At 57.1% G+C, this 24,888-nt stretch overlaps 1 protein-coding gene across 4 annotated transcripts in view; it reads left to right on the forward strand.

Annotated features, from left to right (window-relative positions):
• Positions 1 to 24,888, forward strand: part of CYTH1 (cytohesin 1) — a 76,862-nt gene that overhangs the window by 37,372 nt on the left and 14,602 nt on the right. For all 4 annotated transcript variants that reach the window (XR_005884821.1, XR_005884820.1, XM_040989841.1 and 1 more), the window contains exons 2-9: positions 17,074 to 17,156; positions 19,264 to 19,328; positions 21,182 to 21,248; positions 21,412 to 21,530; positions 22,279 to 22,359; positions 23,347 to 23,459; positions 23,918 to 24,066; positions 24,441 to 24,552. Coding sequence is in view for 2 of the 4 variants with exons in the window: in XM_040989841.1 (XP_040845775.1) it covers positions 17,074 to 17,156; positions 19,264 to 19,328; positions 21,182 to 21,248; positions 21,412 to 21,530; positions 22,279 to 22,359; positions 23,347 to 23,459; positions 23,918 to 24,066; positions 24,441 to 24,552 (789 nt within the window). In the remaining 2 variants the exon portion in view is untranslated. The remainder of the gene's footprint in view (positions 1 to 17,073; positions 17,157 to 19,263; positions 19,329 to 21,181; positions 21,249 to 21,411; positions 21,531 to 22,278; positions 22,360 to 23,346; positions 23,460 to 23,917; positions 24,067 to 24,440; positions 24,553 to 24,888) is intronic.

Raw genomic sequence — 24,888 nt, forward strand, 5'->3', positions numbered from 1 at the left:
TTGGCCAGCCAGGTGGTCTTGTGCTGTGGCTGAGGTGGACACCGCTGTTACCCCGGCCAGCTTGGCAGGGCTGTGTCCCAGTGCTGTCTGCTTGCTGACTGCAAGTGCGAATCCGCCTCTGTTCTCCGAGGTGCCGTGCTGTCCTGGAAGCTGTAGTCTGGCCCCTCGCGTTCACCTCTGCCCTTCTTAGCGCCGTGTCCCGCCATGGTGTGCCTGTGGCCTCTCACTGGGCGCCAGGCTTCCTGTGTCAGCCTCATCTCTCCTGGCACAGGGGTACCTGCCTGTGTTGGGGATAGAATAGGGGTCTCCCAGGAGACTGAGGACACCTCAGATGTGGGCAAATGCTGATGGGAGGAGAGACCCCCGTGAGCCTCCAGGGCCTCGGGAGCTGGGGTGCCCTCTCATGTCCCCTCAGCTGCTGAGAGGGTCTGGGGACAAAGGTGCTGCTCTGGCACATCTAGGGAGAGCAGCTCAGCCTATGGTGCTGCGTGTGATGGCCTCTGCTCTGACACCGTTCTCAGGAGACACACTGGCACCTTGCTCACTGTGGGCCAGCTGTGGCCATGTGGCCCCGTTGCCTGAGCTTGCCCATAACCAGAAAGTTGGTACCCTGCCATACCTTTGGCTTCTCTCCCTTTTCTGGAACTTTTCCTGGACCCAGGGCAGCTCGATGAGCTCCACATCTGTTTTTAGGAGTCAGTTTTCTCTGCATTGGAGTGGGAACAGCAGCTACCTCGACTCAGGGGTCCCTGGGACCTCAGGGCGGGGGCAGGTGGGTGCTGTCCGTTCCTCTCTGTGCCTCACCGTGGAAGCGAGGAAGCACTTGAGGCTGCAGCTGTGCGGATGGATGGGGACGTGCCTCAGGTTGGAGGAGTGAAGACGGTCAGAGCGCGCAGGCTTCCTTCTCGGGGCACACAGAGAGAGGGCGTTGAGGGTCCCAAGACTGGGCTGCACGTGTGTTCCGCTGGGGTGCTTTGGGCCTGTGCTCAGGTCACTTGTGTCCCAAGGGCCTTCTGAGCAGTGCCAGGGTCAGCAGGTTGGCAGCGGGGAGTAGAGGCACACTCATTTACTCCTGCGCCTCATCTGCTCAAGTTGAAGACGTGGAGTGGCTGCACATTCCCGGGCTGCGTGTCAGAAGTCCCTCTGTTTGCAGCTGTCCCCGGCCGAGGCAGAGTGCTGAGGTGGGAGGCAGCTGTTGTGTTTGGAGAACTAGTTTTGGATGCAGACCAGACCGGAGTTAAAGCCTTAGCCATGAGTAGGAACTGAAAACACTTCCTTTCTCCCACTGCCAAGTCCGAGTTTTTAGCACATTGGACAGACCTCCTGTGTCCCTGTTGCTTTCACTTGGCTGCCGCTGAAAGTCTTCTGGACCTGTTCTTCCCGAGGCGCCTCCCTACCGCCACTCGTCCCGGAAGTACTTCTTTGTTTAGCTCACCCCAGCTCGGCAGCAGAATCGAATCCAGCTGTGTCAGTCAGCCCAAGCCACCACACTCACCCTGGATTCCCTCCCCACCTTCCCACCTGCGTGCCCCTTCCGCAGCCTCTTTCCTGGCACACCTCAGGCCCCAGAGTGCTGGGTGCCCCCTCCTGCCTGGAGTCCCCTCTGACCCTGCGTACGCTCTTCTCTGTAGCAGCTTGTCTCTGGTTTCCACTGGGGACTGAAAGAAGTGTGCCAACCCATGAGCTCTTTGAAGGTCCAAGTCGTGGCTTGTCCACGTTCAGTCTTCCATGGGAACTATGATAGGGACTGCTTGTTGCTGAATTATATCTGAGATAATCTCATTTTCTCTGGTAGGATTCCTGCTCTGTGACCAGCCCTTATGTCCGATTGTGTCTGATTACCGTGATGGTGTAGCCTTGAGTGGTCGGTGATTTGTTTTAGCCAGTGTCTTCTTCAGTTACGAGGTGTCCGACAGCAGGCCTTGGTTTGCAGTGTTTGTCTTCTTATCTACTTGCTTCTCAGACCCCTTGGTGGTGTGAGCAGGCCTGGGGTTCAGCTGGCTCCCGTGCACAGGCACGTGTGGCTGCAAGGGTGCTGCATGCTTGGAGGAGGCAGAGGCGTGGCAAGCCCCGCAGGCTGTGCTGGGGTCTGCAGGGGATGGCATGCTGGCAGAGCTGTGGTGAGCCCCGTGCGCTGCGCTGAGGTCTGTAGGGGGGTGACACCTGCTGGGCTCCTGTGATCCTTGGAGAGTGTGTGTGTTTGTGTGAAAAACTAGAGAGGTTGCCTTAAAATGGGTTATAGCCCCCTGTCAAGTGCTGTAAGAATATTTACCGTGAAGCTATCATTGCTGAAATAGCTGAAATTTAATTTTAAACCTGAATGGAATCTTGGGAAAAGGAGGGTGTAGAGCCAAGTGTTGGATTGCATGATATGAGCAAATTCAGGAAGGCAGCATGGTCTGGGAAGGACTTTGGTGGTGACTAATGCATGTCTCCTCTGTGAGAAGCCGGACTCAGTGGAGAGGGAGCCTCTGGCCAGAGACCCTGTGGAGGGCAGGCGTCTGGAGCAGAGCCCGAGCCGCCCTGTGGAACCCCCGCATCCGTGTCGGAGGGTCTCGGCCTTAGGAGGATGGGTGCCCAGGGACCAGGGCTCCTGCCACCTCCCTCTTTGGAATTCCTGCTTCCTGGTTGTGGGCAGGTAGGGGAGTGAACTGGAAGGTAGAAAATTCTCTCCCTAGGCCTTAGAGATGAATAAATGAATAAATCTTTTTTAAAACAACCACGATGTTCAAGTTTATTAAGCAAATTTTAGCAAGTTTTATAAAATGTTTAACTTCCATCAATTTAAGGTTTATCTCTCTACTAAATATTGCCTACATCTGAACTTTCAAATCCATTCACACCTGTTGAATCGACTCCACGGTGTCAGTTTCCTCTTGCAAATTTCCCTTTAGCTGCGCTGGCATTTCCTGTGTTTCTGATGAGCACGGTGGAAGCGGCCCAGACTGGGTAAGGATCACTGAGCGCTGTCACCTGCAAGCACCCTCTGTCGGCCTCTTCCTTTGTCCTGTTCTGCTCCGTGATCTCGTGCAGCCAGACCAGGATCTGGGCTACGATTGCTGCTTGGCAGTGACCGCTCAGCACTGACTTTCATCTCCTCAGAGTGGCCACTGGCTTGGGACTCAACAAGAACTTTTTTTTTAATTGCAAAGTCAGAAATACAGAGAGGAGGTGAGAGAGGAAGATCTTCCATCCAATGATTCACTCCCCAAGTGAGCACAATGGCTGGTGCTATGTCCATCTGAAGCCAGGAGCCAGGAACTTCCTCAGGTCTCCCACGCGGGTGCAGGGTCCCAAGGCTTTGGGCCATCCTGGACTGCTTTCCCAGGCCACAAGCAAGGAGCTGGATGGGAAGTGGAGCTGCTGGGATTAGAACTGGTGTCCATATGGCATCCAGGCACTTTCAAGGCAAGGACTTTAGCAGCTAGGCCACCACCCTGGGCCCAAAACTTTTTTTTTTTTCTAAATAAGAAAACAAAACTAAGATAGGCTGAGCTTGAGCAGCTCTGTGGGTGGGAGGAGGGTGTCCGTGGGGGAGGAGGGTGTGTGGGGGAGGAGGGTGGACCAGCAGATGGAAGATATTTCTCTTTTCATCTCTCTCTCCCTCTGTAGCTCTTTGAAATAAAAGTCTTTTTAAAATTAATTTATCTTATTTTGTTTATTTGAGAGAGCAACAGAGAGAGGAGACAGAGAAAGATCTTCCATCTGCTGTATCACTTCCCGAATGGTTGCAGTGGCCAGGGCTGGGCCAGGGTGAAGCCAGGAGTTTCAGCTGGGCCTCCCATGTGGGTCAAGGTGCCCAAACTCTTCAGCCATTGAGCTTCCTGCACATGAGCCAGGGCACAAATGGGTGCCCACATGGGATGCAGGTACACAGGTGGTGACATTACCTGCTGGCCACAGTGCTGGCCCTTTAAAAAATATATGTTCCCCCCCCCACCGCCCCTTGGCTGAATCCTGGTCTTGCATCCTCGGTGCCCACACCGGGATCCCATATGGGCACTGGTTCCGGGTCCTGGCTGCTCTACTTCCCATCCAGCTCCCTGCTTCTGGCTTGGGAAAGAGCAGAAGACAGCCCAGAGACTTGGGACCTGCACCTGCTTCTGGCTTTGGATTGGCTCAGCTCTGACTGTCGTGGTCCACTTGGGCAGTGAACTAGTGGACAGAAGATCTTTCTTTGTCTCTCCTCTCTGTAAATCTGCCTTTACAATAAAAAAAAATTTTTTTAATCTTGAAAGAAGAAAGAAGGAAGAAAGTGAAAGAGAAAATTGATACCCTTTTGCAGTGTAAAACAACATTCCATAAATAATTTTAGAGTTTGTTTTTCATAACCTTAGTATGATTCTTTTAAATAAGTATTATGACTTTGACGCTAAAGTAAAATTGCTCATATTTTGGCTTTCTCTTAAACACATCTGCTGGGATGCAGGCCCATTTATTTGGGTCAGACCTGGCAGCAGTGCCACAGCCGTGAAGACATCTGTCCACATGGCCCAGCTGCTGGATCCCCAGGGAGGGTGGAACATGGCCATGTTAGCATGGAATGGAGCTGGCTGATGAGCGACGGTCCCCTTTCTTCTGTCCTTTCCTGGTGGCAGAGATTGGAGAGGGGAGAGGGGAAGGCCTGGGGGGCTTCAGGGAAGTGTGCTGTGCCCAGGTGGGGGTGGGCCCCAAGCGGGGACCCTGCCCTGCCCAGGTGGGGGTGGGCCCTGAGCGGGGACCCTGCTCTATGCAGTGGTGCCATTTTACTTTTCTATCCTGGCTTATTTTGTACTTAAAAAAATCCACTGAACAACAAGAACAACAAAAACCTATGTCTGTCAGAATGGCCATCATTAGAAAAACAGAAAGTGACAAATGCTGGTGAGGATGGGGAGAGGGGGCCGTTAATACAGCTACTGTGGAGAGCAGTATGGAGGTTCCTTACCCCAGGATTGGGTGTGCACCCCTAAAGGAAGTGAGAGCCGCCTGTCCGGGAGATGCGGGCACCCCCTTGTCCATCGCAGCACTGTTCTGTAACCCGGAGACAGAACCAGCCTCGGTGTCTGTCGGTGTAGGTGGCGTATGGCCACATGGGGCATTTCTTAGAAATACAAAAAGCAATTTCAAATGAGAGACGGACAGAGTGCACATATGCTTCCGGCTGGTTCAGTGCCCTTGTGTGTGCCCAGCAGCGGCCAGCGCTGTCCTAGGGCTCTGGCTTGTTTTCCCATAGGGGTGGCAGGACCTCCGCCTCATGGACCAGCCCTGGCTTCGTAGGATCCAGAGCTGGGACCACCTACTTGGATGTGGGACGTGCCCTGAGCTGCCAGGCTAAATGCCCACCCTGCACGTGGAGAATCATTCAGCCATGAAGACGCATGCAAGCTTGTCTATGGCAGCGTGGGTGGAGGTTGAGGACATGGTGTCAAGTCAAATGGCCCAACTGCAGAGCAGGGCTACTGTGTGTTCTCTGCTGTGGAAGCAAGGCGTGCCCATGACTTCTCAGACAGGCGCTGGGGGTCGGGGAAGGGAGGGAGGGAGCCCGATGTGGGGGGGTCGGGCCGTCATTAGCATGGGCGCCTGGTCTGCTCAGATGTCAGTTTATTCCATAACTCAGAGGGAGGTATGGGAGAGGGGCCTGAAGTCCACTACCCAGAGAATGGGGGGGAAGTTCCTTACATGGGGTCCTGTCATACTGCCTGAATATGGGCAGTCATTGTAGGTGAACAAAAAGGAGGGCAGCCCCGCCCCCTCTGCGTCTCCTTGTTGAAGGCAGCGCTCGTGGGGTGCTCCCTGTCCCGTCCATACGGGGTTGGGAGCTGAAGGCAGCGCTCGTGGGGTGCTCCCCGTCCCGTCCACACGGGGCTGAGAGCTGAAGGCAGCGCTCGTGGGGTGCTCCCCGTCCCGTCCACACGGGGCCCCAGGCCCAGGGCACTGAGGTCTCAGCTTGCCTGCTGAACTCGTGCTGAGGACTGTCACTCCTGTGGTGTCTGAGAGCAGGTGTTGGGCAGCAGCAGTTTTCCTGTCTCACATTGTCCCTGGACCAACTTGCTGACCCTAACGGTGTCGGGAGGAGCCACCACAGCAGGCGCTGGGAGCGTCCAGGAGAGTGGCCTGGACAGACACTCCCTCCTGACCCCTTCAGGATGACGTTGGAACCTCCTGGTCAGCGCTGCCCTGCCCGATGATCTGGGCAGAGCCCGGGAAGGCCGGGGGCTGTGCCTGTAGGGACAGAACCTCCACCTTGGTAAGAAGCGGGTGCCTCAGGAAGGGTTAACATCTCCCAGCGAAAGCAGCACCGGGCTCTGCCAGTGCAGCCTGTGAGCCAGCGCTAGCTGGCGATGCCTCCCCTCCCCCAGGAGGCCGGGAATCGGGGGTGGTAGGAGGGGCCGCTGTGATTGCATTCATGGAAATGAGCCTGCGAGGAGCAGCACGCCCCGGGTGTCAGCCGCGGCCCTGCGCTCCCCTCTCCGGGTCCACGCCAGCCCTCCCCGCCAGCCGCTGCTCGTCTCCACTCGCACGGTGCTCCACTCGGCCTTTGTCTCCTCCGGACGCCTCCTGTGCCCTTGCGTGCTGGCACACACGCACTGTCCGAGCTCCCGGGAGCCTGGGCCTGCGGGCTCCCCAGGCAGAGCCACCATGGCCTCTGACGTGGAGAGCTGCGACCGGCCGAGGCTTTGATGTTGCTGCCCAGGGCTTGCCAGGACACTGGGGCCTCAGGAGAGGGGTAAGAGGCCGGAGGATGGTGTGCGAGTTGCCTGCCTGCAGCTGCCAGCTACTGGAGCTGGGGTGAGCGGCATCTCTGCATGTGTGTGGCCTGCGTTGCTCGGCGTCTGCTCGGTCCTCTAGGGCACTGCTGCGGTGCCTGCTGGTGTGGGCACAGGTACTCGGGCTGAGACGAGGCCCGGCTTTGGTGAGGTTCAAAATGGGATCGCATAAAGCAGAGGGAGAATTCCCGGGCAGTCCTGCCCTCTCTGGATGTGCCCGGCCAGGCGTCCTTGTTTACTTATTCAGCCTTGGAGCCCTTCCTGGGCCCGGGGAGCGCTCTGTCCAGCAGTACACTGCGGTCTCATCCGATCTGAGAGAGGATGTGTGAGAGCCAGAAAAATGGAGTGTTTGTGGAGGATCGGCGTGAGGGTAAAGTGGGGGAGAACTGACTTCCGAAAACTCCAACCCGGCCTCTGTTTTAGACACAGGAGTGTGGTGGCCAGGCGCAGCGGCCAGGCGCGGGGCGTGGCCCTGCATCTCCTGTCCCTGCTGGAGGGGGAACGGTCGCAGACAGCGGGCTGCCCTTCCAGGCCTTGCCCTGGAGCTGGGAAGCCTCGTGCTCATCATCTCACCGCGGGGTGCTTGTTGAGTGTCCACAGTCCCGTGACCTTTGGGAAAAAAAGCAAACACAAGCCATGAATGGCAATAGATTCAGGTCTGAGCACCGCGGGGGCAGGTGCCACCAGGGGGAGGGTCTGCAAAGGATTGTGGGCTAGTTTTTAAAATGCTCTTATGGAGAGCAGAGATTAGCGGTGCCAAATTTGTGGCCTAAAATTTTGTGACTTAGTTTCTGTTACTGCATTGAAATTTGACCTCATGATATGCAAAGTTGAGTCTTGCAGATCTAGGGTTTTTTAGATAGAATATGTGTATGATAAGTTGGTAAAATTCTTTCCTTTTATGGAATCATTTATGGGAACTTTTTAATATTGGTTCTCTTGACAGAGAAGGTCTGTGCTAATGACAGGACCCTCACCTCCCCGTGGGGTGGGGTCCTGATGCCCAAGGTCACAGAGTGACAACCCGGGCAACCCTGGGCTGCAGCGCCTGGTTCGTGGGGGCTGAGTGAGTAGGCAGCTGGTGGGGAGATGGCTGTGCAGCTGGGATGAGGAGCAGTCTGTGTGCAGTGTGGAGTGTGCCAGGATGGTCTTTCACTGGAGAGAAAGGTCATTGTGAGAAACTGGGTTTCAGCGATCCTGTCGGCACCTCTCCTCCGCTGGCCGGGGGCTCCCTCCATCCTGGGGCGCGTGACCTCTCAGATCCTGTGCAGCGCGGAGGTGAGGCACTTTAAAGTGCTCTGGACAACGTTGCATCCTCCTTCCTCAGGCGAGGACGAGGGAAGCAGGGCGAGAAGTTAGACGATTGCTATGAAACTTGTGATTAATTGTGGTACAGCACCTAGAGCATTGCATAACGGCCTTAGTGATTACAAGGGTCGCGTTCAGTGGTGTCGAATGCTCACACTGCTGTGCAGTCAGGGCTCCAGAATGGTTTCATCTTGCAGAACCGAAACTGAGTCCCCGTTCACCATGCCCCTTCTGCCTCGCTGGCCCTCCGTGCCTGTGTGTGACTGTGACTGTGGCCCCACAGTGGGATCCTGCCAAGCTCCCCCTGCTGTCATTGGCTTACTCCACGCAGTGCATGTCCCCAGGGTTCACCCGTGGTGACACGTGTCCTGGCTTCCTGCCGAGGGCAGAAGTGGAGCAGGGACCGTTCTGGGTTTAGCACGCTAGGGAGGAAGGGTCCCACTGTCTCAGCACTGATACTTCGCTGAAGGTGGCCGGGAGAGGTCCCCGGTGGAGCCCCCAAATCATCGTCAGGGTTTGTCTTGGGTGTCTGTCCCGTGGCTCTGTGAGCACCTGCCGCCCCCCTGGGGCTTCCTGTCCACACGACACAGGGAATTGTGTGAAGGCTCTTGGCGAGGCACCTGTGGCTGTGGCCTTGTCCGCAGCGCTTGCTGTCTCTCTGCCCCGCTGCGGTGTTCGTGCTGTGTCACCCTGCTCTGCCTCACTGAGCATTTCATGTGACAGAAGCTTCTCGAGTTCCCCCTGAGTGTAAGTGCTGTAGTGGAGGCTCCTGGAGCATCCTGCTCAGAAGGACCCTGACTTGCACTGTCTGCTCTGGGGAGCTGACAGGTAAGTCACCTGCCCGAGGTCATAGAGCTGTATGTGCCCAGTGGCAGCTCCTGACCCCTTCTAGAAAGTGCATGCGGAGCCCTCTCTCCCTGAGGACTTCCTGACGTCACAGCCCCGCATGGAGAGACCAGCTCTGCCTGCAGTAAATGTGTGTTGCCTCACTGGTGACAGAGCTGCAGAGACGAAAGAGCCGTACAAAGGTGTCTTGGCATGCACGGGGCACCCCCTTGTGCCAGCTGTCCTATTTCCCCCGCCTTCATTTAGTCCTCACACTTACACACACAGCAGAGAGCAGCTCTGTGTACAGCAGGCTGGAACCAAGCCCCAAGGAGTCAGCAGTGCGCTGGCCATGGCGTGGGCTCCCATGTTCTTTCTAGTATTCTGAAGTTGTAGAAGTTGTAAGTTGGGCCTAGTGCGGTAACCTAGCGGTTAAAGTCCTCACTATGCACTTGCCAGGATCCCATATACATGCTGGTTCTAATCCTGATGGCTGAACTTCCCATCCAGCTCCCTGCTTGTGTCCTGGGAAAGCAGTCAAGGATGGCCCAAAGCTTTGGGACCCTGCACCCACATGGGAGACGTGGAAGAAGTTCCTGGCTCCTGGCTTCGGATCGGCTCAGATCCAGCCATCGTCTCTCTTTTTGTCTCTCCTCCCCTCTGTGTATCTGACTGTGTAATAAAAATATATATATTTTTAAAGCTGTAAGTCACCAGGTAGTGTACACACATCCCTGCAGAGAGGAGAGGGTCAGCTGCCAACAGGGGCTCAGCCTGCCCGGCCTGGGCCCTGGGCGGACTGTCCCGGAGGAGGGAGGGTGGCAGTGTCTGCACTCGTGCCCCTCAGGGGGGAAGTGCTGCTTCTGAATAGCCACTTGTCCCCAGAGCATCCTCCATGGCGACAGGGAGAGCGGTCCTGGGGCTGGGTGTGTGTGAGCGAGGGAGCCTTCAGGCCTGTGTGGCAGCAGCCCCAGGACTGGTTTGGAGCTGGAGTGATGTGCATGGGTGCGCTGGGGCTTGGCTCAGGCATTACTCGTGGGTCCCACAGATGGGACAAGGCGGCCCTTTCTGTTGTTGGACCACCTGCTGGCCTGCTGTCTTTGCTGGTTTCATTCGACTGTTTCTTCATTGAGAGGCACGTGCTGCAAGGAGCGTGCAGCAATGGAAGGCAGGTGGTGGCAGAGTGACCCCAGAGCCTGTCTTGGATACTGCCTCCCGCACCTGCAGGGCCTTAGCAGAGCATGGCCCATTTGTGCAGCGGCTGCTGAGTCTCTGCCGAAGGGGGCTGTGTTTGCAGTGACACCCCATGGGGCATCTCTGGGTGCAGGCTGGGACGAGCTGAGGGGCTGGCAGGGCTGCAGCCCGGAGCCCGCTGTGGGCTCATGTAGTGTCCCCTGCCCCTTTAAGGCATTCTCCTTTGTGCACACTGCCTGGAACCCATTTCAGCTCTGGGCTTCTGCCATTGTTAGAATCTGCAAAGCAACATTTAAATAAATAAATGAAAGCTTTCCTTGTGTGGCTTTTCTGTTCACAGCTGAGCACAGTGCCCTGCTTATTTCTGTCCCCTTAATCTTTGGTTAAATTGGAACCTTGGAAAGAAAGGGTGAGGGGCTGACACTGGACCAGCCCCTGCCTGCCTGCTGGACAGCTTGCAAATTAACCTCTGTGGGACCTTCCAGCCTGGGCCGGGTGCTGGGCCAGCTTCCTCTCCGATCAGCTCCGTTGTGTTTAGGTTGGTGGCAAGGACAGCCTGCTGTCCTTCCCAGTGGCCGTTCTTAAAGAGAAAAGGGCTTAGTGCCTCCCTGGCACCTAGGCATGGCTGCAGCATGAGGCAGTATGTGTGTGTATGGAGGGTGCTTGGCCATCTGGCCCCATCGGGTGAGCTGCTGCTGCAGCTGACTCTGGCTTCCAGGCTGGGAAGGCAGCGTGTGCCGACGGCCTTCTCAGCTCCCTGGGCCTGGTGCCGTGGGGCCTGGTGCCGTTGGTTTTCCCAGCTCCCTGGGCCTGGTGCCGTGGGGCCTGGCGCCGTGGGGCCTGGCACCGTGGGTCTGGTGCCGTGGGGCCCTGTGCTGTGGGGCCTGGTGCCGTGGGGCCCTGTGCCGTGGGGCCTAGTCCCGTTGGCCTTCCCAGCTCCCTGGGCCTGGTGCCGTCGGCCTTCCCAGCTCCCTGGGCCTGGTGCTGTGGGGCCTGGCGCCGTGGGTCTGGTGCCGTGGCCTGGTGCCGTGGGGCCCTGTGCCGTGGCCTGGTGCCGTGGGCTGGCCCCTCTGTGACCTCCGGCGTCTGTGAGGCAGTCCCACCTCTTGCTTCCTGAGATGTGATTATTGCCGATTCTTCATGCAGCGAAAAGTGAAATGCAGTGTTTTGTCTTTGGATTTTTTCCCCCTTATAAGCAACCTAAGAATGAAGATTTAAATTTAAGATGTGGTATTGCACTGATAAATTTATGGAGAAGAAATTAAATGTTAAAATGTTTGATTTTTCCTTCACCTCAGAGTCAAGTTTCACTAGAGACCTGAGACTATGTAGCATTTTCCCCCAGGTTCTTAACATGTTCAGAAAAAAGTGAAGCAGCAATTATGTAAGGTGACAAAGCAGAAGACAGGGAAGTAACCTAGAAATCCTGTGTTCAGGGGACTGGGTCAGAATGAATCCCAGTCATCTCAGTGCGGTCGGCTAGCCCCGCCTGCGCTCCGAGTGTGTGTGTGTGTGTGTGTGTGTGTGTGTGTGTGTGTGTGTGTGTTTCAAGCAAGTCTTGGGGCTCACCCGCCCCCCTCCCAAGCAAGTCTTGGGGCTCCCCCGCCCCCCTCCCGAGCGAGTCTTGGGGCGCCCCTGTCTGGTCCCGAGCGAGTCTTGGGCCCCCCCGCCCCTGTCCCGAGCGAGTCTTGGGGCGCCCCTGTCTGGTCCCGAGCGAGTCTTGGGCCCCCCCGCCCCTGTCTGGTCCCGAGCGAGTCTTGGGGCTCCCCCGCCCCCCTCCCAAGCGAGTCTTGGCCCCCCCGCCCCCGTCTGGTCCCGAGCGAGTCTTGGGCTCCCCCGCCCCTGTCTGGTCCCGAGCGAGCCGTCCCGGGCCCCTTGCGGCCCTGTCTGTGCTGGGTGCTGGCTCTCGTGTCAAAGTCAAGCTCCCCCGACACAGTGGCCTCTGTTCATCCTTTCTTCTTCATCTCTGGTACTTTGTCACCATCTTTTGTTGGTACATCCCTCTCCACTTTGCCCTCTTCTCCACTCCAAGTTCATAGCAAATAGCTTTTCTTTTTAACCTGGGTTAGTCTTTCATACATCGTCTACAGGGTAGAGCTTGGCAAGCAGCAAACGGTACTGGAGAGCTGTGGCCACGGCCTGCCCTGCTGTGTGCTCTCCGAGCGCTGCCCAGCACCCCACGGTCTGCTGATGCTGCAAGTGACTGGTGTCACGCCTTCCATGGGGTCCTTCAGCTTTGTTCCCAAGTGAGGGGAGAGCGAGTGGTGCTCGTCTCACACCCCTGTAGCAGCTGTCCCCTTGCTGGGCTGGCCTGAGGGGACTGCCACCCTCGGGTGCCCCGTTGAGCCCTCTTCCCTGTCTGTGGCTTCCCTCTCCTCAGCCAGCTCCTTTCTGGCTGTCACCAGGTCGGAGGACATGGCTGCAGGAGGTTGAGGCTGCCCTCCACACTGGCCGTGGTGGCGTGGGTTGTCTCCAGCCCAGACTCCTCCCTCCTTGGGGGGCTCACACTGGCAGGGAGGTCTGGGGGTCTCTGACTTAGGGGTCTTCCAGCCCTTTAGTTCTGTGTTCTACAGGAATGCCTTTGTTGTTTAGTTCTCTTTCTGTTTCTGAAACTTGTTTAATTTTTGAGCAAGTGTTCTTGCTGTCTTACTGTATCTTTTTCAGTTTCCTATTCTTTAACAGTTGTCTTTTCTTCCTTAATAGCCTGTTTTGTACCAGCTGGGTCTTTTGGTTTCCTGTCTTAATTTTTCTTGCTCACACTGAGTCTGGTTAGAGCACCAGTACCCAGTGCTGGTGCTTCGCTGGCCTGAGTTTGCTCTGCAGGTCTCTGGCATGCTCAGCCCGGGCAGTGTTCTAGAAGGGTTAGCCCTTGGCCTTTGCCTCTCGGTGCTGTGCTGCCTGTGGCCCGTGCCCCCATGTTGTTCTGTGGGCATGTGGATTCTTTCTTTGCCCCGTCTCTTTTAAAAACAATATCCTGGATGCTGGAGGACTGCATATATATTTTGAATTTACCATACAAAAATTAGATTGCAATCTTGTACATGTGTGAATACTAACCCAGAGTGGCTTAGTGCTTAGATTGTGAAAGGAAGGCAACTACCGGTTTCTATCTTAGAATGATTAGAAAAGAAATAAGAAGGTTTTCCAGGCGGCAGCGGTGCTGAGCGCGGGGTTTGTTCCCAGTGGTCCTCCTCTCCCGTTGAGCTTCCGTGTGGTCTTGCCTCTGCTTGGTAAACACTTGTCTCAGTCTGGGTGAGGCTAGCTCGGGACCTCCCACGTCTCATCCCCATGGTTGGGGGCCTCGTGACCCCTGTGGCTTCACCGAGGTTTCACTTCTGGGACCTCAGGGAATCTGTTTCTTCTCCATGCTGTTCTGGAGCAGGTGTGGTGTGTTTGCTGTGAGGACAGCTGGCTGGCCAGGAGGTTTGGCTTTTTCCTGGAGCACACTGTATTCTCAGAGATGCTGTTGGAGCCCGTTCCTGTGGAGCGGGGTGATCTTCTGGAATCTGCAGGGTGGCTGCCTCTGTCAGCCTTAAAGTAGGGGAACTAGGGGCAAGCGTGGTGATGTAGCAGTGTAATCTTCTGCCTGCTCCATCTGCATCCCACATGGGCACTGGTTCATGTCCCGGCTGCTCCACTTCTTTTCCATCTCCCTGCTTGTGACCTGGGAAAGCAGCAGAGGACACCTGAAATCCTTGGAACCCTGCACCCGCATGGGAGACCCGGAAGAAGCTTCTGGCTCCTGGCTTCAGATCGGCTCGGCTCTGGCCATTGTGACATTTGGGGAGTGAGCGAGCAGATAAAGACCGTTCTCCCTCCGTCTCTCCTTTTCTCTGTAAATCTGCATTTTAAATAAAAAATAAGTGAATAAATCTTTTTTTACAGCAGAACATTTTCAGGCCACAGGACTTAAGGCACTAGGTGGGCTGTTCCATCAGTTTAGTGGGCTGCAGCTGCTTTTAAGAGAGCGACTTGTGATACTGCAGAATGTACCATCCGCGAGGCGGAGCTTGACCCTAGTGCAGACACGTGTCTGCTTGTGGCTGATGGAGAAGCTCAGAAGACATTTTCCAGAGAAGGATGAATGCAGTGGAGGGAAGAGGCACAGATGGGGCTGGTGTGGCGGTGGAGCCGGTTAAGCCTCCAGTTGTAACACAGCATTCCATGGGGGGCCAGGTGTCCTGCTGCTCCTTGCTGATGGCCTGGGAAAGCAGTGGAAGATGACCCAAGTGCTTGGCCTCCTGCCAGCCACGTGGGAGACTGAAGGAAGGTCCAGGCTCCTGTGCCTGGCCCAGCCCTGGCCATCGTGGCCATCTGGGCAGCAAGTGATTCAGCAGATGGAAGATCTGTCTGTCTCTCTTCCTTACTCTGTAATTCTGTCTTTTGAATAAATTAAAAAATTTTTAAAGAGATATGTGTTGGAGCCAGCACTGTGGCAGAGTTGGTTGAGCCACCACCTGTTATGCCATTAGCCAGTGCCAGTTCATGTCCCAGCTGTCCTCCTTCTGATCCTGTAATCCCTGACATACCTGGGCCCAAGTCCTGGGGTGCCTGCCACCCAAAGTGGGGTGAATACAGCTCCTGGGCCAGCCAGGGCCAGCTCCAGACGTGGGGAGTGAGCCAGCAGGTGGGAGAGCCTCTGTTCCCCTCTCTTTGTGGGTGTTGCGGGGCAGCAGGGTAGACCAGTGTGGGGACAGTGACACCTGTGCAGACACCCTGGGCCTGCCTGCCGGACGCTCTGCTCCCAGCCTGGGGCCTGAGGGAATGTCCCTGGTGCCAGCGGCTTCTGTCTCACCTTCTCTGTCACTCTGCCTTTAAAATAAGTAAGTACATGAGAGGAAGGTGATGCCTAGTCCTCACTGTGGCCTGTGGTCTCTCGAGCTTTCCTGAGTGACTTTTGTGAACTGTCCTGGGGCAGTGGCTTAGGTCCAGTGTAGCAGAGAGCGGGTCTGGCGTCCTGGCTGTTGGGATGGTCATTAGAACACTGTGTTATGACTGCTAAATGTGATTAAAGAGATCTGCTCTTTTTGGAGAAAATCTGTATTTTGTACATTTAATATGTCTCAAACTTGGATGTCTCATTTCCCTGTCACTCACCATAGCCACAGTCCCTACGTGCAAACATCTACCCAGAGGCCCGAGGGACCAACTGCTTTGCTCTGCTGTGGAGCGAGCAGAGGCCAGCGCTGGCATGTTTCTGCTGAGCCCTGGCAGGATCCTGGGTGTGCAGGCGCCACCTCCCCTTCTCTCCCCTCTCCCCTGCTCTCCCCTTCTCTCCCCTTCTCTCCCCGTCTCTCCCCTGCTCTCCCCTGCTCTCCCCTTCTCTCCCCTTCTCTCCCCTGCTTTCCCCTGCTCTCCCCTGCTCTCCCCGTCTCTCCCCTGCTCTCCCCGTCTCTCCCCTGCTCTCCCCTGCTCTCCCCTGCTCTCCCCTGCTCTCCCCTGCTCTCCCCTGCTCTCCCCGTCTCTCCCCTGCTCTCCCCTGCTCTCCCCGTCTCTCCCCGTCTCTCCCCTGCTCTCCCCGTCTCTCCCATGCTCTCCCCTTCTCTCCCTGTCTCTCCCCTGCTCTCCCCTGCTCTCCCCTGCTCTCCCCATCTCTCCCCTGCTCTCCCCTGCTCTCCCCTTCTCTCCCCGTCTCTCCCCTTCTCTCCCCTGCTCTCCCCTTCTCTCCCCTGCTCTCCCCTTCTCTCCCCATCTCTCTCCTTTTCTCCCCTGCTCTCCCATGCTCTCCCCTGCTCTCCCCTGCTCTCCCCTTCTCTCCCCTGCTCTCTCCTACTCTCCCCTGCGCTCCCCTCCCACAGTGTCAGTTACCCCAAGGAACTTGGTGGAGGAGTCCGGGGATAAGGAGTTTTGGATGGGGTGATGTAATGAAGTCTCAGCTGTGCCTCTTGGACCTTACTGTTTGGGAATCTTCCATCCGTGACCTTGTGAGAAGGAACAGGACCTGACGTTGTTTGTGCAGGAGTCAGAGCGCAGGCTGTGCTGAGAGCTTCCATCCGCTGGGAGAGGCGTTCCGTCAGGGTGTGTGGAGGACCGCGTCTGTAGCTTGGTATGCCCATGGAAGAGGGTACTGCACTCTGCTTTGTGTCTTTGCTACGGCAGCCCTGTGTGGCCCAGAGTGACCTGTTGCGGTGTCCAGTTGTGTTGGAGCTGAGATTCAAACTGGCGTGCTGGTGCCAGGGCTCATTCCTGCTCACTGGGCCATCTGGGAGGGCACCTGTCTGGGTCTGGGGAGGCAGGGGTGGTGAGAGCTGTGACCTGGGCAGTCAGTAACTTGGTTGTGGTCACGGTGCATTTACAGACACCACTGTCCAGAAGGGCAGAAGGATGTGCAGTAGCCCTTGTCTCTGGAGTTCGCGTCATGTTCTGCTTCGGTGGATATGCTGTGGTTGTCACTTGATGATCAGAGAGGCACAGGAGGGCCCTGCACGGATGGACTCCCTGAATGCCCGCTGCGGACAGGGCCAGATCCAGGAACACCATCCAGGTGTCACGTGGGTGACAAGAGCCCAGTGGCTTCTAGCCTTTCCTGAGCTGGCAGCTGAAGGCAGACATTCCATAGTGGGGTGGGGGCATCTTAAAGCCCCCTCCTCCATTGGTCCTTTAGCTCCTTCATACCATCGCATGCCAAAAGTGGCCCCAAAGTGCTTAGTCTGGTTCCTTCTGGGGGTCCTGGACCCCTTCCCCATGGACATGCGTGGATGGTCAGCTTTATGAGGTGGTGCCGTTCCGTCACTGCTCGCCGGAGGCGGGAGTAAGGCCTGGGGAGAGGGCTGTGCCGTGGGGGCTCCTGGTGTGAGGCGTTCAGACACCAGCTGTCACCTGGGGGACCCTTCCTCCGAGCTCTCTGTGGGCTAAGGCTCCTGCCTATCGCCTGGGGAGAGCTGGTTGTTTCTGAGAGCGGCCCCCCAATGCTGGATGCCGTTGTCCCTCCACGGCCCCACATTGTACCCCAGTGCTGTGCTGTGTGCGGCCTGAGTAACGTCCGCGTCTCTCGTAGTGCCCGCTGACCTGACTGCAGAGGAGCGGCACGAGCTGGAGAACATCCGGCGGAGAAAGCAGGAGCTGCTGGCCGACATTCAGGTCAGGGGGCCTGGGTGCTGGGGGTCGGGGGCCTGGGTGCTGGGGGACGGAGGGCCTGGGTGCTGGGGGACGGGGGCCTGAGTGCTGGGGGACGGAGGGCCTGGGTGCTGGGGGATGGGGGCCTGAGTGCTGGAGGGACGGAGGGCCTGGGTGCTGGGGGACGGGGGCCTGGGTGCTGGGGGACGGGGGCCTGGGTGCTGGAGGGACGGGGGCCTGGGTGCTGGGGGACGGGGGCCTGGGTGCTGGGGGACGGGGGCCTGGGTGCTGGAGGGACGGGGGCCTGAGTGCTGGGGGACGGGGGCCTGGGTGCTGGGGGACGGAGGGCCTGGGTGCTGGGGGACGGGGGCCTGAGTGCTGGGGGGCGGGGGGCCTGGGTGCTGGGGGACGGGGGCCTGAGTGCTGGAGGGACGGAGGGCCTGGGTGCTGGGGGACGGGGGCCTGGGTGCTGGGGGACGGGGGCCTGGGTGCTGGAGGGATGGGGGCCTGGGTGCTGGAGGGACGGGGGCCTGGGTGCTGGAGGGACGGGGGCCTGGGTGCTGGGGGACGGGGGGCCTGAGTGCTGGAGGGACGGGGGGCCTGGGTGCTGGAGGGACGGGGGGCCTGGGTGCTGGGGGACGGAGGGCCTGGGTGCTGGAGGACGGGGGCCTGGGTGCTGGAGGGACGGGGGCCTGGGTGCTGGGGGACGGAGGGCCTGGGTGCTGGGGGACGGGGGCCTGGGTGCTGGAGGGACGGGGGGCCTGGGTGCTGGAGGGACGGAGGGCCTGGGTGCTGGGGGTCGGGGGCCTGGGTGCTGGAGGACGGGGGCCTGGGTGCTGGGGGTCGGGGGCCTGGGTGCTGGAGGACGGGGGCCTGGGTGCTGGGGGACGGGGGCCTGGGTGCTGGAGGACGGGGGCCTGGGTGCTGGAGGGACGGGTGGCCTGGGTGCTGGAGGACGGGGGCCTGGGTGCTGGGGGTCGGGGGCCTGGGTGCTGGAGGACGGGGGCCTGGGTGCTGGGGGACGGGGGCCTGGGTGCTGGAGGACGGGGGCCTGGGTGCTGGAGGGACGGGGGGCCTGGGTGCTGGAGGACGGGGGCCTGGCTGAGGCCTCAGGACTCTGTGTGTGGGTGTGGGGGGATGGAGGGCATGACCGAGGCCTCAGCGCTGTGTGTGTGGGTGCTGGGTGGACCAGGAGGCAGTGTAGACGGAGGGCATGGCCAAAGCCTCAGGGCTGTGTATATCTGGGTGCTGGGGGACAGAGGGCAGTGTAGACGGAGGGCATGACCGAGGCCTCAGGGCTGTGTGTGTGTGGGTGCTGGAGGACGGAGGGCATGGCTGAGGTCTCAGGGCTGTGTGTTTTGGTTGGGTGGGAGGTAGTGGGCAGTATAGACAGAAGGAGTGGCCGTGGCCTTAGGGCTGTCTTCAGGGTGGTGGGACCTGTGGGCAGTGTAGGCCTGGGAGTGGCCGTGGCCTCCCTGGCCAGGGAACAGAGCATCCTGCAGCCCAGTGCAGTCAGTCTGCAGGGCCAGAGGGAGCCCCGTGTCTGCCATGTCTTGAGCCATGTTTCTGTCGCTGTGTGTCCTGGGCTGGGCACACGCAGCTGGAGCTTCAGCGAGGGCGAGGTGCAGGGCCATGCCCAGTCACTCCCTGGCCTGGAGATTTGGGGGCTGTGGCTCTGAGCTCTAGGCTGTTTACGAAGTGAGGACGGAAGCGCCCTCTCTGGGGCTTGCCTGGCCGGGCGGGCGGGAGGGACTTGGTGTGTCTGCTGTTGCACTGACCTCATCCTGAGGAAGTCTGTCACTCTAGGATTTAGTAAGTTACAGATTTGTTCCAGAACATGCTGTCGAAACAGCCATTTTTCAGGGCACTCAGCATTTTCCATATGGTCTTGTGTCCTTAAGAATGTCTGCCCTAGACTCTTGGAGGTTGGGAGCTGGACCTCCGTTCCCCTGGAGTGCTCACCGCTTTGTAGGATCTGGGTATTTGCTGAATAGATGAGTTTTCCTAATTTGCTTATTTGGATGTTCTTTTGTCTGGGTTGGTTTGGTTGGAGGGAGTTATGCAAGATTTCAGCGGTTTTTCTTTGGTCTGCGACTTGCTCGGTGGTCACTCTGGGCTGTCTCCCTCGCAGAGGCTGAAGGATGAGATAGCGGAAGTGGCTAATGAGATCGAACACCTCGGGTCCACAGAGGAGAGGTGAGTGCCCCCGCCACCTGGATCTGGCCGTGCTGTGCTGCCCCAGGACCCAAGGAAGGCTTGGACTGTAGGCTTCAGAGGCCCCGCACCGCTCGCTCACGGCGTTGGTGTGGATGGCGGGTTCTTGCTGGTCCTGGGCCCAGCGTGCTTCCTCCTTTGTGGAGAGGGAGGATTGAACCACAGTTCAGTTCCCACCTGGATGGCATGCCATGCCATGCTCCCCACAGCACACTCAGGGGGGTGAATGCTGGGGACTGTGTGTTTCCAGACTGCCGAGACATCTGTGACTTTGAGATTTCACTTTGGAATGGGGTTCCCAGACCAGTTTTAACTAGTTCTGAGCTTGTCAGCTGTTTCTGGTTCACTCTGTGTCTGTGCTTTGTTCAGCCTTAGTCTTCCTGTCTGGCTTCACAGCCCGTCACATTTGTTGCCGTAATCCTGGGCTGGTGCTGCCCTGGGGCTCATGGGGCTGTGGCACTCCCGGCTCTGTGCCGTCAACTGCTGCCTGGCGCCCAGGCTCTGATTCGCCACTTAAAAATCATTTCTCAGAAAGAAATGGATACATTTAAAGTAGATGCCCTTATACAAGACCGATGTTAAAAGATACAACTGGGAGAAAATGTGTGTGTGTGTCAGAGATAAGACTTGTGTCCAGTATCGCATGTAATTCAACAATGCCACCCCCATTCAAACCTCAGAACAGAAAGGCTTGAGCAGAAGCAGCTATGTGTGTGGCAGACACAGGGTTACAGCATTTACGTGACTCACATGCCATGGAACTGAGTGCCAGTCACCTGGCATCGTGCTGCCGAGAGCACCCATAGGTGCTGTGCACTTCGGGATGCTGCTGTGACAGGTGCCCCCGTGGCCAGGTGGCAGCTAGGACCTCAGTTCTGGTCTCCTGCTGTCACTTGCACCATCATTTACTGCCAGCTGGAGTAAGGAGCCAGAGCCAGGCAGTGGACATGTTGTAAAACTGTGATTATGATATTTGCACAACTTGGCAAACTTACTAAAAATCACTCAAATTACATTTAAAATCCATACATTAAATGATAGTTAAATATACCTTGATAACTTTTTTCTTAAAAGTTTTAAAAAGATTTGTGTATTTTTATTGGAAAGGCAGATATACAGAGAGGAGGAGGAGAGACAGAGAGGAAGACCTTCAATCCACTGATTCACTCCCCAAGTGGCTGCAATGGCCAGAGCTGAGCCGATCCAAAGCCAGGAGCCCGGAGCCTCTTCCAGGTCTCCCATGCGGGTGCAGGGTCCCAAGGCTTTGGGCCGACCTCCACTGCTTTCCCAGGCCACAAGCAGGGATCTGGATGGGAAGAGGGGCTGCTGGGATTAGAACCCGTGCCCATATGGGATCTGGGCATTTTCGAGGCGAGGACTTTAGCCACCAGTTTACAGCACCAGGCCCTTTTTCTTAATTTTGTTGTTGCTTAAAAAAGAAAAAACAAAACTGTAAGAAAAAAAAAGTGAGTATGGAGCTGAGGTCAGGGCTTGACCAAATTGTGCCTGTTGATTAAAGAAAAATCCAATTGGATCGAGCTGTGGCACACAGAAAGCCACTGCTTGGGACACAGTCATTCCGTGAGAGTGCTGGCTTCAGTTCGAGCTCCCGCTCCTGCACCTGGGAAGGCAGGCAATGAGGGACCCAGTGCTCCTGGCCCAGGCCTGGCTGTTTTTAGGCATTTGGGGAGTGATAACAGTGGATAGGAGATTTCTCTCTCTCTCATTTCAAATAAATACATCTTTGTTAAAAAGAAAAAAAGGTCTCTGGGAACCAGGCTAGGCCCGTGGGACTGTATGCCCGAGGACTAACGGTTGTGGTGGTTGTTCTACAGGAAAAACATGCAGAGGAACAAACAGGTGGCCATGGGCAGGAAGAAGTTTAACATGGACCCTAAGAAGGTATGTGGGAAGGAAGTGACAGAAGCTCGAGGCTTCCGCAGTGGGACTTCCCGTGGCGCTGCTGCAGACCCCAGACAGGCTCTTCCCAGGCAGCATCCCGTGAGAAGCCCTGCCTCCAGACCCGGGGCACAGCGGTTTGTGACATCCTGTTGGCCCTTTCCAGGGGATCCAGTTCCTGATAGAGAGCGACCTGCTCAAGAACTCCTGTGAGGACCTGGCGCAGTTCCTGTACAAGGGAGAAGGGCTCAACAAGACGGCCATCGGTGACTACCTGGGGGAGAGGTACGGCTGGGGGCTCGCGGGCTGGGGGCTCGCGGGCTGGGGGCTCGTGGGCTGGGGGTGGGACAGCGAGAAAGCAGCTGCGCATGCCGGGTTCTTAGGAGGCAGCTGGCAATTTTCATTGTCATTTGAAAGAGAGAGATCACCCATCCTCTGATTCACTGACCATGCCTGTGCTGCCTGAGGCTGGGCCAGGCCAAGCTGGGAGCCCAGCACCCAATCTGGTGGGGGAGAGTTGCTTATTTATGTATTTACGTAAGATTTACTTGTTTTTATTGGAAAGTCAGATTTACAGAAAGAAAGATCTATCCACTGGTTCACTCAGCTGGAGTTGAGCCGATCTGAAGCCAGGAACCTCTTCCAGGTCTCCCGTACAAGTGCAGGGTCCCAAGGCTTTGGCCCGTCCCCGACTGCTTTCCCACGCCACAGGCAGGGAGCTGGATGGGAAGCAGGGCTGCCGGGACAGGAACCGGAGTGTGTGTTAGCGGGGAGCTGAGGTCAGAAGTGGAGCCAGGATGGGCCCCAGCTCTCTGAGAATGGTGCAGCTACCATGCAGAGCCTTCCTTGAGAAGTGTGTGCCCTGCACCACAGTTCTCCATCTGCGGGCTCGTCTAGCCAGGCTGTGCCCACAGTGCTCCGTCTGCGGGCTCGTCTAGCCAGGCTGTGCCCACAGTGTGTGGATGGCTGTGGCCTGGGTCCTTGGCACCCAGGTCTGACCTGCGTTGTCCTCCGAACTGGCTGTTTCTTGCAGAGATGAGTTTAACATTCAGGTCCTTCATGCCTTTGTGGAGTTACACGAGTTCACAGACCTCAACTTGGTCCAGGCTCTTCGGTGAGTAAGTTCCGTCTGCCCCGTCCATGTGTCCGTCCTGGCTGCCATTTGGTCGGAATTGTATCTTGGGGAACTGTTTTAAATATCTCGCACTGTTAGGAGGAAAGCCGTGGATTTACAGATGCCTGGAAGGGATTGGCTGGTCCAGGGCAGTTAAATTACAAAATCCCACAGCTCGCTCTCTTACGCTTTGGAAATGAATGAAAACTCAAATTGTGACATCTTTTTTAATCTTCAACTTAGAAAACCTTTTGTGTTACCTTTCATCATAAAAATAAAAATGTAAACTTTAATTTTTAAGAAGACTGAGTTGATTGCCTCATGTCATTTCTTTTTTAAAGATTTATTTATTTTTATGGAAAGGCAGATATACAGAGAGGAAGAAAGAGACAGAGATCTTCCATCTGTGGATTCACTCCCCAAGTGGCCGCAACGGCCAGAGCTGGACCAATCCAAAGCCAGGAGCATCTTCTGGGTCTCCCACACTGGTGCAGGGTCCCAAGGCCTTGGGCCGTCTTCAACTACTTTCCCAAGCAGGGAGCTGAATGGGAAGTGGAGCAGCCAGGATTCCAGCCAGGGCCCACGTGGGATCCCACATGCAAGGCGAGGACTTTAGCTACTAGGCCTTGGTGCCGGGCCCCGCCTTGTGTTTCTATGTGTTCACAGCTGTGCAGGGCAGTGGGAACACTGACTCTGTGCCGCTGCTTCCAGAGCTTTCTGTTGGCCACGGCCTCTTCGATTGAAGTGAGAATGCTGTGATCACCACTCCGCCTTGTTTTCTAGATATTGGAGTTTGTTTAAAGTCAGCATAGCTAAATATTTCAGTCCTGTGTGCTATTCAGCCATTCTTTTTCCCTGTTTTCATGATTTACATTTGGTGATGTTGTCTGTGATGTGGGTGGGGACTTGGGGAAGCAGAGTTAGGACGGACGTCCAGCGGCTCTCCTGTCGCCTGGGAAGTTCTCAGATCCGGTCCTCTCCACGCAGGCAGTTCCTGTGGAGCTTCCGGCTCCCTGGGGAAGCACAGAAGATCGACCGTATGATGGAGGCCTTTGCCCAGCGCTACTGCCAGTGCAACCCTGGCGTGTTCCAGTCCACAGGTGAGTGGGTGGGCACTCACGTGAGTCCTCTCGCATCCAGGCATCACAGTGTTTGTGATAGAGTGTTAGGAGTAACTGCAAAGCCCAGCAGAGGGCACCAGGGCAGCAGGACTGGCACTGCCACGCTGTTACAGAGAACCTGTGCCTTGGGACAGTGAGGTTGGCAGAAGCACACCTGTGTCTGCTTCCATGCTGCGGCGTGCCGCGGGAGGAGCAGCGTGGGCTGAGTTGTTCCTCGACCGCAGCGTGCTTTGTGGACGATGGTGCTCCTGCAGGTCTCCTGCCACGTGTGACAGTCTCTGTGGCCTGACGTTCTCTGTTCTCGCGGGCACAACCCAGGGTGGCCTGCTGCTCAGTCACTGCTCCGGAGCTCAGCCGCTGGTTCCTGCCGCGCAGGGCCGCTCCCTGCTCCTCTGGGCCCAGCGCCCACAGCTCCCCGGGTCCTGTCTCCCCTGCAGACACCTGCTACGTGCTTTCCTTTGCCATCATCATGCTGAACACCAGCCTGCACAACCCCAACGTCAAGGATAAGCCTACGGTGGAGAGGTTCATTGCCATGAACCGGGGCATCAACGACGGGGGCGACCTTCCCGAAGAGCTGCTCAGGGTCAGTCCAGCACCATGGGCTTCGTGTCAGTCAGGGCGTGCTGGGAACGCCGGGGATGGCAGTGTGGCAGCTGTCCAGGCTCTGTGCTCCCATTCATCCAGCGAGCTGTCGGAAGGGGAAAGTGGTTGGGAGGGCTTGCGCAGGAGGCAGGCTGCCTTCTTTCCTTTCTGACTTGCCTGTCAGCAATCATTGTTCATGTTGTCACTGGGGCTGCAGGAAAACAGACCCGCAGGTTCTGTGCCTGGTCTCAGAGGCCGGCAGGGCCTGTGGCTCCCTGCAGCATGCGCTCAGTGCTTGCAGAAGGATGAAGAGAAAGGGGAGGAAGAAAAGGCATTACTAGAATCAGAAACAGGCAGTGTCATCTTTTACTCCAGAATCTGTATGAGAGCATAAAAAATGAACCCTTTAAAATCCCCGAGGATGACGGCAACGACCTTACCCACACGTTCTTCAACCCAGACCGAGAAGGCTGGCTGCTGAAGCTTGGTGAGTCATCTGGGAGGGAGGCAGGGGCTGCTGCAGAAGCTGGGGGACAGCCGTGTGGGCGGCACGGGCTCCGAGTTCTGTTCCAGCAGAAATAAAGTGATCGGCAGGCATTGTCCCTGTGGGACACAGACCGCTGGGCACAGGCAGGCCCTCAAATGACCGCCCGCTCGTGTCTGGTTGTCTCAAGGCAGTTCCTTGAGAACACAGCCCATTCCTCTTTCCTGCCCCGTGACCAGTGGGAGGGAGCCTGGCCATGTCCATCCTGCTGCTCCCATCACCCAGACTGGCCCCAGCGCTGCTGCCTCCTGCCCGGCGCATCATGACCCGCTCTGCCCT

Source organism: Ochotona curzoniae, unplaced genomic scaffold, assembly GCF_017591425.1.
Source record: "Ochotona curzoniae isolate NIBS_2020 unplaced genomic scaffold, NIBS_Ocur_1.0 contig_523, whole genome shotgun sequence".
Lineage (NCBI taxonomy): Eukaryota > Metazoa > Chordata > Mammalia > Lagomorpha > Ochotonidae > Ochotona > Ochotona curzoniae.